Genomic DNA, 14,067 nt, shown 5'->3' with positions numbered 1-14,067 from the left:
TCCGGAGGGGGTTTGATCTGCGGCACAAACATAGGGCTCACTCACCACTTCTGGAGGGGGTTTGATCCGTGGCACAAACATAGGGCTCACTCACCACTTCCGGAGGGGGTTTGATCCGCGTCACAAACATAGGGCTCACTCACCACTTCCGGAGGGGGTTTGATCCGTGGCACAAACGAGGAGTTGAAATGAGTCTGGATTTGGTTCTTGGATGTGTAGAAACTGAAACAAGTGGCAGCAGCAATCTAAGATAGTTTTCACATGAGGCACCTAGTACATCTCTAGATCTAGACATGAAATAAGATTCAAAATGAGTCTCTGTAAAGCTGGGAATGGCACTTTTACAAATGACAAATGGAAATGATTATTGACGACTGAAGACTACCCATTCGATCAACTAGATGTAACTAGTTTCCCAGAGAGATACCTTGTCTACAGTAACGTGAAGCCCTGTGAGTGGATACTCTGTTAATATGGAAACCCTGCACTACTTTTTCTGAAAACCCTGCACTACTTTTTCTGAAAACCCTGCACTACTTTTTCTGAAAACCCTGCACTACTTTTTCTGAAAACCCTGCACTACTTTTTCAGGGAATCTCCCTGTCATTTCTATTGCCAAGCCCATCTTCCCAGAGCAAGGGAGTTAACGGACTGTAAAAGTTCAGTTTGCACCCTTGCCAAACAATGCTGGAAGTACTGGGATTGATCGTAGCGCCACATATGGCTATTACAAGTTCTGTCCATTCAATGTCCCCTCTTTGGAACAATCAGATTTCACATTTTATATCATTTGCATTAAAAACAAGAAATGATTTTGAAAATATATGTTGATGTACAGTACAGTACACATGTTTTGCAAATCCTGAAAATTGACCGAAATCTTCACAACACCTAACGAACCGGATGTCGATTTTGTAACGCGATTTCTTTTATCTGATTGTGCACAGACTGGTTTGTACAGCCAAAATATAACTCCATAATTCCAGCCTAGTTCGGCAAGGGTAAAACTGGACTTTTGTGATCAGTTAACTCCCTTGCCTAGAGAAGTTGGGCCAAGCTAGGAATGTACATATCATTTTGGCGGCTCTTGAAATACCAGCATGTATTTCTGAGAGAACGGTCTGTCCAGGATCACACATATCGTTTTTACATCCTTGCAAACGTCGACCATGTTTTGCTCCAGAATACCAGACTTTGCAACACATATTCCATAGTTTGCATGTAAATAAAAGAATTGGTAAAAATATCTCATATTTCTGAAATGAAGTCCTGATGATATCAATATGATCACCCAAAGATGAATGATTGAAATATCAATCTGTAAAAGTCATCACAGAATATAAGGAAGGAATTGTCAAAAAGGGAGTGCAAATTTGGTCTGTTTCATCCCAATCTGATTGTGCTCTCGAAAAAGATACAGGTAATGATTTAGGTGTGAAGGTCTAATTGGTAGTGTCCAGATTAACAGGGTTTTGCTGTACAGAGAGTGATGGCGATACCTGTGGTTCATCCAGTGAGGGATGTTGTAGTCGTCGCCCACCTCCAGGCAGTTCTTGGCATTCTTGCTGTGGAACTGAAGCAGACGACAACAAACAACAGTCAAGTGAGGGAAGCTATAATCTTTTAGAGAGAGTTTTGTTACTGGTACCAAATTTCAGGCCAGAAGGTTGAATTTGTCAAAGACAGGCTGTCTTTGGGGAAACTGGAAACTTCTTCTTTTTTTTTCCATAAGGGTTAAAGAAATAAGCCTTATTTGTTAAAAAACCAAACATACTTCACCAGTTTTGTTTGTTTGTTTGCTGCACTCAGCAATATTCCAGCTATATGACGACAGTCTGTTATAAATCGTAAGTCTGGACCACAAAATTCAGTGACTGACATCCATCTACGCAATTGAGATACGATGACATGCATCAACCAAGTCAGCAAGCCTCACCACCCGATCCCGTTAGTCGCCTCTTACGGCAAGCATAGTCGCCTCTTACGGCAAGCCTGGGTTGCTGAAGACGTATTCTACCCCGGATCTTCACGGGTCTATTTCACCAGTACTATTGATTCATGAAGCAGCGTGCTAAATGTAGTGACAGATATGTGTCACGCGGGTAATTCCCTGACCTTGAAGAGTGGCGCAGCATGCAGTGGTTGTTCTCCCATACAGACCAGGTCACTGCCCACACCTGAAGCACAGACAGACATGCTGGCCAATAATAATATCATCATCATAACAACAACAACAACAACAACAACAGTGTGCTCTGAAAAGTAATTCTCAACTCCCTGGGGAGTATACAACCCAAGCTGCCTGTGAGGCATTAAAAGGTAAGAATTCACATTACCATCTCATCCTACCAGGTACCCATATACTAATGGGTGAACAGAGGCATATCTCAAAGTCACTTGCCTCAGGAGACACCTAAAGTAACATGTGTCACAGTGTGGGGCTGGACTGAAGCTCTCAGGAGTCCAGCTCTACTTGGTCATACACCCACCTACTTCCCGTGACAAATGTTGTTTAACTTTGCTAGGAAAGACCTGTTTCTCCAAGGTCAATATAATCAGGTCCATTACTCTTGAGGTCGGTTCAGGGTGAAACGTCCTAATCAGCCAACTGAGTGAGTGATGCATTCAAACAAGCATATCTGATTTCTGTACCTCAACAATGAACAAGTTTGGGGGTTTCCAAATGCAAATAAATAAAGCTGGATTATTGTATTGTTGTAGATATTTAATACCTCCTGTTGTTTCTGAGCGCCATGACATATAGATCCAAAAGGATCCACTACAGAGGGTATACTTGTGTTCTGTGGCATTTTATGGTGCTAAGATTGAAATTTCCAAAAGAGGTGACAAAGAAATGAAGTTGAATCGTTTCAGAAAGCTGACATCTGATTGGCTCAGGAACCCCCGCATCCTTCATTTAGACTGTGCAGTCAGAGGTGAGGTGGGGTGAAATGGGGTTTAACGTCGCGTCCAAGATTATTGCACTTACATAGCGACGTGCATGTACGTGTGTGTGTTTGTGTGGCTGCTTGTACTAGTCCGGACTGATGCCGATTTATAGTGCTAGCTCACTGAGATACCATGCCGCAGTTAAACATGAATACCCCACTCAGACACAGTATACTGACTCCGAGCCAACCAGTCCTTGTTTTAGCTCCTTAATGCCGAGCGCCAGACAGGGTAACAACAAGTACCATCTTTTAACGTCTTTTGGTATGACGCGGTCAGGGATCGAACCCCGGACCTCCACTCTCCAGGCGGACGCTCTACCATTAGACCACGGAGGCGGTCTCTGTGCACTCAGAGTTCGCACACCTGTACTGGGCCCCTGTCAATACTCACCAGTCAATAGTCCTCTGTTTGGTGATGTTGGTCAGCTCCCGGTCCACCTCAAACACCCCTGTACTGGGCCCCTACCAATACTCACCAGTCAATAGTCCTCTGTTTGGTGATGTTGGTCAGCTCCCGGTCCACCTCAAACACCCCTGTACTGGGCCCCTACCAATACGCACCAGTCAATAGTCCTCTGTTTGGTGATGTTGGTCAGCTCCCGGTCCACCTCAAACACACCTGTACTGGGCCCCTGTCAATACTCACCAGTCAATAGTCCTCTGTTTGGTGATGTTGGTCAGCTCCCGGTCCACCTCAAACACCCCTGTACTGGGCCCCTGTCAATACTCACCACAGTCAATAGTCCTCTGTTTGGTGATGTTGGTCAGCTCCCGGTCCACCTTAAACACACCTGTACTGGGGCCCCGTCAATACTCACCACAGTCAATAGTCCTCTGTTTGGTGATGTTGGTCAGCTCCCGGTCCACCTCAAACACCCCTGTACTGGGACCCTGTCAATACTCACCACAGTCAATAGTCCTCTGTTTGGTGATGTTGGTCAGCTCCCGGTCCACCTCAAACACCCCTGTACTGGGCCCCTGTCAATACTCACCAGTCAATAGTCCTCTGTTTGGTGATGTTGGTCAGCTCCCGGTCCACCTCAAACACCCCTGTACTGGGCCCCTGTCAATACTCACCACAGTCAATAGTCCTCTGTTTGGTGATGTTGGTCAGCTCCCGGTCCACCTCAAACACCCCTGTACTGGGACCCTGTCAATACTCACCACAGTCAATAGTCCTCTGTTTGGTGATGTTGGTCAGCTCCCGGTCCACCTCAAACACCCCTGTACTGGGCCCCTGTCAATACTTACCACAGTCAATAGTCCTCTGTTTGGTGATGTTGGTCAGCTCCCGGTCCACCTCAAACACCCCTGTACTGGGCCCCTGTCAATACTTACCACAGTCAATAGTCCTCTGTTTGGTGATGTTGGTCAGCTCCCGGTCCACCTCAAACACCCCTGTACTGGGACCCCGCCAATACTCACCAGTCAATAGTCCTCTGTTTGGTGATGTTGGTCAGCTCCCGGTCCACCTCAAACACCCCTGTACTGGGACCCCGCCAATACTCACCACAGTCAATAGTCCTCTGTTTGGTGATGTTGGTCAGCTCCCGGTCCACCTCAAACACCCCTGTACTGGGCCCCTGTCAATACTCACCACAGTCAATAGTCCTCTGTTTGGTGATGTTGGTCAGCTCCCGGTCCACCTCAAACACCCCTGTACTGGGACCCTGTCAATACTCACCACAGTCAATAGTCCTCTGTTTGGTGATGTTGGTCAGCTCCCGGTCCACCTCAAACACCCCTGTACTGGGCCCCTGTCAATACTTACCACAGTCAATAGTCCTCTGTTTGGTGATGTTGGTCAGCTCCCGGTCCACCTCAAACACCCCTGTACTGGGCCCCTGTCAATACTTACCACAGTCAATAGTCCTCTGTTTGGTGATGTTGGTCAGCTCCCGGTCCACCTCAAACACCCCTGTACTGGGACCCCGCCAATACTCACCAGTCAATAGTCCTCTGTTTGGTGATGTTGGTCAGCTCCCGGTCCACCTCAAACACCCCTGTACTGGGACCCCGCCAATACTCACCACAGTCAATAGTCCTCTGTTTGGTGATGTTGGTCAGCTCCCGGTCCACCTCAAACACCCCTGGCCCTGGCGTGATCACCACGGACACTTTCCCCGTCCGGTCAAAGTTACGGTCAAGGTAGTAGTTCTCAAACACTGGAAGTAAAGGACATCACGCAGGACATGCCATTAGGAATGTTTGTTTGTTTGTTTGTTTGTTTGTTTGTCTGTTGTTTAAAGTCACACTCAGCAATATTCCAGCTATATGACGGCGGACTGTCAATAATCAAGTCAGAACCAGACAATCCAGTGATTCTACCCCGGATCTTCACGGGTTCCATTATGAATGAACAAGCTTTGACTTGCAAGGTTACATTGTTCAACTGTGGTCAAACATCGACTGACACTCATCTCCTTTAATGCAGCCTCATTTTGTCTAGTTATCACATACAGTCTAGTTATCACATACTGTCTAGGTATCATATACTGTCTAGTTATCACATACAGTCTAGTCATCACATACTGTCTAGTAATTGCATGTGGTCTAGTTGTCAAATAATGTCCAAATAATTTTTTTAAAAATCCCAAATTATCAAAAGGCACCAGTTCACCACTAGACCTATCTATGTACCAAGTTTGGTTAGGATATCTCTCGTGTTTCTTTAGTTCTGCTCCGGAAACGAAATGTAAGGGACGGACAGACTGACTGATGGATAGACAGACAGCCAGTACCAATTCCTATATACCCCTTCCACTTTGACGCGGGGAATAGTAACCCTATGGTGTAAGAGCTATGCATCAGTACAGCCCAACTCACAGTTCAGGGACATGTTGAGAGTTTCCAGGAAGTTGCCCTGAGCTGCCTTCGAGTTCCAGGCCGGCGGCATCCGAAAACCCCGCTGCTTATGGTAGTGCAGCACTCGCATCTGATACCGGTTGAAGTACTTGCGCAGCAGCTTCAGGGTGTTGGTCCACTCTTCATAGCGTTCATTCTGGATCACAACCCTAGAACACAAGCCAGTCATCAAGCATTCTGCAACACCACAAGGCTTGACGGCCATGCAAATTCTTAAATCCCATAAAATTTGAAAGAGAAGGAGCAAATAACGATGTTATCCTGAAAGTGTTTTGAATTTATAACGTCAGAGTCCAGTCAGAGTAGATAACTCTTGGCAAAACAAACATATGCATTTATTCTTTGTAGGTGTTAAATGTAAGATTTAACAAAGTTTAACATATCTATATCAACTACAGAGAGTGTGTGATAAACAATACCTGTAGAAGTCTTCATAGATCCGGCCTTGGTAGTCGACCTGAAGACACTCTTGCACCTCCGTGGGGAAGTCATCTGAGTCAGACAGTGAAAACACATGTACTGGTTTGGTTGTTTGTTTGTTGTTTAACGCCGCACTCAGCAATATTCCAGCTATATGATGGCGGTCTGTAGAATAATCAAGTCTGGACCAGACAATCCAGTGATTGACATCATGAGCATCGATCCACGCAATTGGGATCGATGACATGTATCAACCAAGTCAGTGAGCCTGACCATCCGATCCCCTTAGTCGCCTTTTACGACAAGCATAGTCGCCTTTTACGGCAAGCATGGGTTGCTGAAGACCTATTCTAACCCGGAATCTTCACGGGTCACATGTACTGGTAGTAAGACACATAGGGCCTGACATTAACACTAGCCCACTGACCTGAGTGAGTGAGTATGGTTTTACGCCGCTTTAAGCAACATTCCAGGGGCAGGGGACACCAGAAATGGGCTTCACATATTGTACCCATGTTGGGAATCGAACCCGGGTCTTCGGCGTGATGAGCGAACGCTTTAACCACTAGGCTACCCGACCGCGCCCCCCCACTGACCTGAACATTTCTACATGGGTTTGCTTATTGGTTTCAACATGTTTGTTTGTTGTTTAATGCTGCACTTATCAGTATTCCAGCTACATGACAGCGGTCTGTAAATAATCAAGTCTTGACCAGACTATCCAATGATTGATACTGTGAACAACAATCCACGGCGTCAGTGTACGATGACACACCATCAACCAATAAATTGATTCTGACACTCTAATCCATTTGGTCGCTTCTTACAACCAGCATATGTTGCTGGAGGCCTATTCTAACCCAGAATCCCAAGGAATGAAATTGTCGTCTTCAATGAATATCATCCAGAATGCAGATATCATCAAGGGACGGGGTAACTCACCAAGGGACGGGTAACTCAACAAGGGACCAAGTAACTCACCAAGGGATGGGGTGTGGGGTTCGGGGGGTGGGGGTGTGTGTGTGGAATACCAAGGGACCAGGTACCTCAAAAAGGGTTGGGGGGAAACACCAAGGGACCAGGTAACTCACCAAGGGACCAGGTATCTCACCAAGGGATGGGGGGAAACACCAAGGGACCAGGTAACTCACCAAGGGACCAGGTAACTCACCAAGGGATTTGGGGAAATACCAAGGGACCAGGTAACTCACCAAGGGACGAGGGGAAACACCAAGGGACCAGGTAACTCAACAAGGGACCAGGTAACTCACCAAGGGATTGGGGGAAATACCAAGGGACCAGGTAACTCACCAAGGGATTGGGGGAAATACCAAGGGACCAGGTAACTCACCAAGGGACGAGGGGAAACACCAAGGGACCAGGTAACTCAACAAGGGACCAGGTAACTCAACAAGGGACCAGGTAACTCACCAACGGACGGGGGGAAACACCAAGGGACCAGGTAACTCACCAAGGGACCAGGTAACTCAACAAGGGACCAGGTAACTCACCAAGGGACCAGGTAACTCACCAAAGGACGGGGGGAAACATCAAGGGACCAGGTAACTCAACAAGGGACCAGGTAACTCACCAACGGACGGGGGGAAACACCAAGGGACCAGGTAACTCACCAAGGGACCAGGTAACTCAACAAGGGACCAGGTAACTCACCAAGGGACCAGGTAACTCACCAAAGGACGGGGGGAAACACCAAGGGACCAGGTAACTCACCAAGGGACCAGGTAACTCAACAAGGGACCAGGTAACTCACCAAGGGACCAGGTAACTCAACAAGGGACTGGGTGACTCAACAAGGGACCGGGTTACTCACCAAGGGACCGGGTAACTAACTAAGGGACCGGGTAACTAACTAAGGGACTGGGTAACTCACCAAGGGTTTGGGGGACTCGCCAATGGACGGGGGGAAACACCAAGGGACCGAGTAACTCACCAAGGGACCGGGCTCCATAGAATGTCCTTGAGAAGAGTACAATAGTAACATCATGGCAACAGTTTTGATCCTGGAAGGAAATAAAAGAAAAGGCCTTCCTCAAATATCTCAACATAGACATGAAGCATTACTTCAAAGATCCTCACATGTGAACTAAGTTCAGCTTAACCACAATGGTCTGTATACATGGCGCATGTCAAGGGTGATTAATTATTCAAACAAAGAGTGAAACACGCAAGTGAATCTGGTATGTAACAGTCAGCTCTAGTGACAGCAGTTATCTAGGAACTAAGTGTCCCAAACAATTGCAATTTTGTTCAAAATTAGGATTTTTATAAGTTCTTATTTGTTACAATTCAGAGGTTACACTTCACGGTATATTAACACTACAGTTGATGAAGTGATGTCAAACTAAACATGAAAGCCTCTTCTTCTGTATTGGCCGTTATTCATGTGTACAAATCACCTCTACCAAGCCATCCCATTAGATACAACTATACAGTGTATGTAGAAACATCACTTTGGAAAGTCGCAATTCTTATTTCAGGATTTTTACTGACACTTGATGCAGATTTGGGGCCGAATATCAGCCTCTCAGCAGCTCTAGATAATCACTGGCTGCAGCTACATCAACGTGACAACGTCTGTATCAGCATCAGCAACAACCCACGTCTTTGACGTAACACATAATCTGCCAGTTTACAAGTAATAGTGAGGGAGTTGGGTTTAACGCCGCTTTTAACATTATTCCAGTTATATCGTGCAGTGGCAGCTTAATGTGTGAGGAAAGCCCGGAATGATGCAGGTCTCAGACGTTTACCACTTCGGGGAAACCCACGAACATGGGTATGGTGCTGACAAACCTAGAAACATAATCAGGGTGAACTGGGAATCGAACCCACAATCATAGGTTTCTGACGTGCCCAAGGGACGCAACTCTGCACATCGAATCGCAGCGCCTTAGATGACTGGCCCACCCGTGCCCCCCTTTACAAGTATTAAGTATACCTGATTGTTGCTTTATTTGCTATAAGGAAAAGTTTGGGTATTTGCCCCCGAATCCTCATAGTTGATCAGATGTTCAGATTTATTCCAAACCTAGCACACTGACTGATTCTTATCCAACAAGGTAATGACATAAAACAGAATGTCCATCAAAAACATCACAGAACATCCTATTGCCATGTGTCTCCAGGATAATACCCAAATGATCTTACATATTATTCATGACATGGACTTACCTTCCACTTAGCAAAGAGATCAGTGAGGAAGCCGTTGACCGCCTTCTCGAAGTACAGATCACCATTGATGTCGAAGTCCCACATCTCCGTGCTCATCTGTATGAAGATCTGTACCACGGCTGTAGATGATCTGAAGACAATCTGCAGACAGGCAGGGAATACTCACATACACGAGTCATGAAAAGCTTTCATAAAACACAAGTAGGAAGATATGAAAATCAGTAAAGAAATCACACATATACTTTTCTTGTGAATTCGATTTTTTGTGAGTAAGTGGATCCTATAGGGTCATCAGTCAAAAGGCCAATCCAGTAGGTGAGGGTGGCATGGTGGGTGGTATAGGGTGGTTGGTGTGGGTTGGTTTGGGAGGTGGTTGATATGGGAGGTGGTTGGTAGGAGAGGTGGTTGTTAGGAGAGGTGGTTGGTAGGAGAGGTGGTTGGTATGGGGGGAGAGGGGTGGGGTATGGGAGATGGTTGGTATGGGAGGTGGTTGGTTTGGGAGGTGGTTGGTATGGGAGGTGGTTGGTATGGGAGATGGTTGGTATGGGGGTGGTTGGTATGGGAGGTGGTTGGTATGGGAGATGGTTTTGTATGGGAGATGGTTGGTATGGGAGATGGTTGGTATGGGGGTGGTTGGTTGGGAGGTGGTTGGTGTGGGGGGAGGGGGGTGGGGGGGGTATGGGAGGTGGTTGGTATGGGAGGTGGTTGGTTGGGAGGTGGTTGATGTGGGGGGAGGGGGTGGGGTATGGGAGGTGGTTGGTATGGGAGATGGTTGGTATGGGAGATGGTTGGTATGGGAGGTGGTTGGTATGGGAGGTGGTTGGTATGGAAGGTGGTTGGTAGGAGAGATGGTTGGTATGGGGGTGGTTGGTTGGGAGGTGGTTGGTATGGGAGATGGTTTGTATGGGAGGTGGTTGGTAGGAGAGGTTATTGGTTGGAGGTGGTTGGTATGGGGGTGGTTGGTTGGGAGGTGGTTGGTATGGGAGGTGGTTGGTAGGAGAGGTGGTTGGTATGGGAGATGGTTGGTTGGGAGGTGGTTGGTATGGGAGGTGGTTGGTATGGGAGGTGGTTGGTATGAGAGGTGGTTGGTAGGAGAGGTGGTTGGTATGAGAGGTGGTTGGTAAGGGAGGTTGTTGTTAGGAGAGGTGGTTGGTAGGAGAGGTGGTTGATGTGGGGGGAGGGGGATGGGGTATGGGAGGTGGTTGGTATGGGAGATGGTTGGTATGGGAGATGGTTGGTATGGGAGATGGTTGGTAAGGGAGGTGGTTGGTAGGAGAGGTGGTTGGTATGGGGGTGGTTGGTAGGAGAGGTGGTTGGTATGGGAGATGGTTGGTATGGGAGGTGGTTGGTATGGGAGATGGTTGGTAAGGGAGGTGGTTGGTATGGGAGATGGTTGGTATGGGAGATGGTTGGTATGGGAGATGGTTGGTATGGGAGGTGGTTGGTATGGGAGATGGTTGGTAAGGGAGGTGGTTGGTATGGGAGATGGTTGGTTGGGAGGTGGTTGGTATGGGAGGTGGTTGGTATGGGAGGTGGTTGGTATGAGAGGTGGTTGGTAGGAGAGGTGGTTGGTATGAGAGGTGGTTGGTAAGGGAGGTTGTTGTTAGGAGAGGTGGTTGGTAGGAGAGGTGGTTGATGTGGGGGGAGGGGGATGGGGTATGGGAGGTGGTTGGTATGGGAGATGGTTGGTATGGGAGATGGTTGGTATGGGAGATGGTTGGTAAGGGAGGTGGTTGGTAGGAGAGGTGGTTGGTATGGGGGTGGTTGGTAGGAGAGGTGGTTGGTATGGGAGATGGTTGGTATGGGAGGTGGTTGGTATGGGAGATGGTTGGTAAGGGAGGTGGTTGGTATGGGAGATGGTTGGTATGGGAGATGGTTGGTATGGGAGATGGTTGGTAAGGGAGGTGGTTGGTATGGGAGATGGTTGGTAAGGGAGGTGGTTGGTAGGAGAGGTGGTTGGTATGGGAGATGGTTGGTATGGGAGGTGGTTGGTAGGAGAGGTGGTTGGTATGGGGGTGGTTGGTATGAGAGGTGGTTGGTAGGAGAGGTGGTTGGTATGGGGGTGGTTGGTTGGGAGGTGGTTGATGTTGGGGGAGGGGGATGGGGTATGGGAGGTAGTTGGTATGGGAGATGGTTGGTATGGGAGATGGTTGGTAAGGGAGGTTGTTGTTAGGAGAGGTGGTTGGTAGGAGAGGTGGTTGGTAAGGGAGGTTGTTGTTAGGAGAGGTGGTTGGTAGGAGAGGTGGTTGATGTGGGGGGAGGGGGGTGGGGGATGGGAGGTGGTTGGTTGGGAGATGGTTGGTAAGGGAGATGGTTGGTAGGAGAGGTGGTTGGTATGGGAGATGGTTGGTATGGGAGGTGGTTGGTAGGAGAGGTGGTTGGTATGGGGTTGGTTGGTTGAGAGGTGGTTGATGTGGGGGGAGGGGGATGGGGTATAGGAGGTGGTTGGTATGGGGGTGGTTGGTATGGGAGGTGGTTGGTTTGGGGGTGGTTGGTATGGGAGGTGGTTGGTATGGGAGATGGTTGGTATGGGGGTGGTTGGTATGGGAGATGGTTGGTATGGGAGATGGTTGGTATGGGAGATGGTTGGTATGGGAGATGGTTGGTATGGGAGGTGGTTGGTATGGGAGGTGGTTGGTATGGAAGGTGGTTGGTAGGAGAGGTGGTTGGTATGGGAGGTGGTTGGTAGGAGAGGTTATTGGTTGGAGGTGGTTGGTATGGGGGCGGTTGGTTGGGAGGTGGTTGGTATGGGAGGTGGTTGGTATGGGAGGTGGTTTGTAGGAGAGGTGGTTGGTAGGAGAGGTGGTTGGTATGGGAGATGGTTGGTATGGGGGTGGTTGGTATGGGAGGTAGTTGGTAGGGGAGTTGGTTGGTATGGGGGTCGTTGGTATGGGAGGTGGTTGGTAGGAGAGGTGGTTGGTAGGAGAGGTGGTTGGTATGGGAGATGGTTGGTAGGGGAGATGGTTGGTATGGGAGATGGTTGGTATGGGAGGTGGTTGGTAGGAGAGGTGGTTGATGTGGGGGGAGGGGGGTGGGGGATGGGAGATGGTTGGTATGGGAGGTGGTTGGTATGGGAGGTGGTTGGTAGGAGAGGTGGTTGGTATGGGAGGTGGTTGGTATGAGAGGTGGTTGGTATGGGAGGTGGTTGGTAGGAGAGGTGGTTGGTATGGGAGGTGGTTGGTATGAGAGGTGGTTGGTAGGAGAGGTGGTTGTTGGTTGGAGGTGGTTGGTATGGGAGAAGGTTGGTATGGGAGATGGTTGGTATGGGGGTGGTTGGTATGGGAGGTGGTTGGTATGGGAGGTGGTTGGTATGGGAGATGGTTGGTAGGGGAGATGGTTGGTATGGGAGATGGTTGGTATGGGAGGTGGTTGGTATGGGAGGTGGTTGGTATGGGAGGTGTTTGGTATGGGAGATGGTTGGTATGGGAGGTGGTTGGTAGGAGAGGTGGTTGGTATGGGGGTGGTTGGTTGGGAGGTGGTTGGTATGGGAGATGGTTGGTAGGAGAGGTTGTTGGTTGGAGGTGGTTGGTATGGGAGAAGGTTGGTATGGGAGATGGTTGGTAGGGGAGTTGGTTGGTATGGGGGTGGTTGGTAGGAGAGGTGGTTGATGTGGGGGGAGGGGGGTGGGGGATGGGAGATGGTTGGTATGGGAGGTGGTTGGTATGGGAGGTGGTTGGTAGGAGAGGTGGTTGGTATGGGAGGTGGTTGGTATGAGAGGTGGTTGGTAGGAGAGGTGGTTGTTGGTTGGAGGTGGTTGGTATGGGAGAAGGTTGGTATGGGAGATGGTTGGTATGGGGGTGGTTGGTATGGGAGGTGGTTGGTATGGGAGGTGGTTGGTATGGGAGATGGTTGGTAGGGGAGATGGTTGGTATGGGAGGTGGTTGGTATGGGAGGTGGTTGGTATGGGAGGTGTTTGGTATGGGAGATGGTTGGTATGGGAGGTGGTTGGTAGGAGAGGTGGTTGGTATGGGGGTGGTTGGTTGGGAGGTGGTTGGTATGGGAGATGGTTGGTAGGAGAGGTTGTTGGTTGGAGGTGGTTGGTATGGGAGAAGGTTGGTATGGGAGATGGTTGGTATGGGGGTGGTTGGTATGGGAGGTGGTTGGTATGGGGGTGGTTGGTATGGGAGAAGGTTGGTATGGGAGATGGTTGGTATGGGGGTGGTTGGTATGGGAGGTGGTTGGTAGGGGAGTTGGTTGGTATGGGGGTGGTTGGTTGGTATTGGAGGTGGTTGGTTGGGAGGTGGTTGGTGGTTGGTGTAGGAGGTGGTTGGTGTTGGTTGGTATGGGAGGTGGTTGGTATTGGGGGTAGTTGGTGTAAGGGGCGGTTCGCATAAGGTGGTTGGTATGGGAGGGGGTTGTTATGAGAGATGGCTGGTATAGAGGGTGGTTGGTATGGGAGGTGGTTGGTATGGAGGGTGGTTGGTTGGTATGGGAGGTGTTAAGTATGGGAGGAGGAGGTGGTTGATGACAGTATACCCATTCCATTGGCTACTTATCACACAACAGTCACACACAGACACAGCAATCACACACAGCCCTGCCAGTAGCTTCCAGTATTACAAATAGCCACAAGTGACACTGGCACCAAGTGGTCACAGGAATACATGCACTGTTTAGGAAGAGAAAAGCTACAGGCGCC

At 48.8% G+C, this 14,067-nt stretch overlaps 1 protein-coding gene across 6 annotated transcripts in view; it reads right to left on the bottom strand.

The window, feature by feature from the left end:
- Positions 1–14,067, bottom strand: part of LOC124137815 (GATOR complex protein Iml1-like) — an 83,698-nt gene that overhangs the window by 59,404 nt on the left and 10,227 nt on the right. For all 6 annotated transcript variants that reach the window (XR_007218597.1, XR_007218599.1, XR_007218598.1 and 3 more), the window contains exons 8-15: positions 9,429–9,569; positions 8,188–8,257; positions 6,236–6,308; positions 5,778–5,965; positions 4,982–5,116; positions 2,116–2,177; positions 1,500–1,573; positions 144–222 (exon numbers count right to left, since the gene is read on the bottom strand). Coding sequence is in view for 3 of the 6 variants with exons in the window: in XM_048385367.1 (XP_048241324.1) it covers positions 144–222; positions 1,500–1,573; positions 2,116–2,177; positions 4,982–5,116; positions 5,778–5,965; positions 6,236–6,308; positions 8,188–8,257; positions 9,429–9,569 (822 nt within the window). In the remaining 3 variants the exon portion in view is untranslated. The remainder of the gene's footprint in view (positions 1–143; positions 223–1,499; positions 1,574–2,115; positions 2,178–4,981; positions 5,117–5,777; positions 5,966–6,235; positions 6,309–8,187; positions 8,258–9,428; positions 9,570–14,067) is intronic.

Source organism: Haliotis rufescens, unplaced genomic scaffold, assembly GCF_023055435.1.
Source record: "Haliotis rufescens isolate VD_foot unplaced genomic scaffold, xgHalRufe1.0.p SCAF_57, whole genome shotgun sequence".
Classification (NCBI taxonomy): domain Eukaryota; kingdom Metazoa; phylum Mollusca; class Gastropoda; order Lepetellida; family Haliotidae; genus Haliotis; species Haliotis rufescens.
Note: the sequence above shows the minus strand (reverse complement) of the source record. Positions and strands in the feature narration are given on the sequence as shown.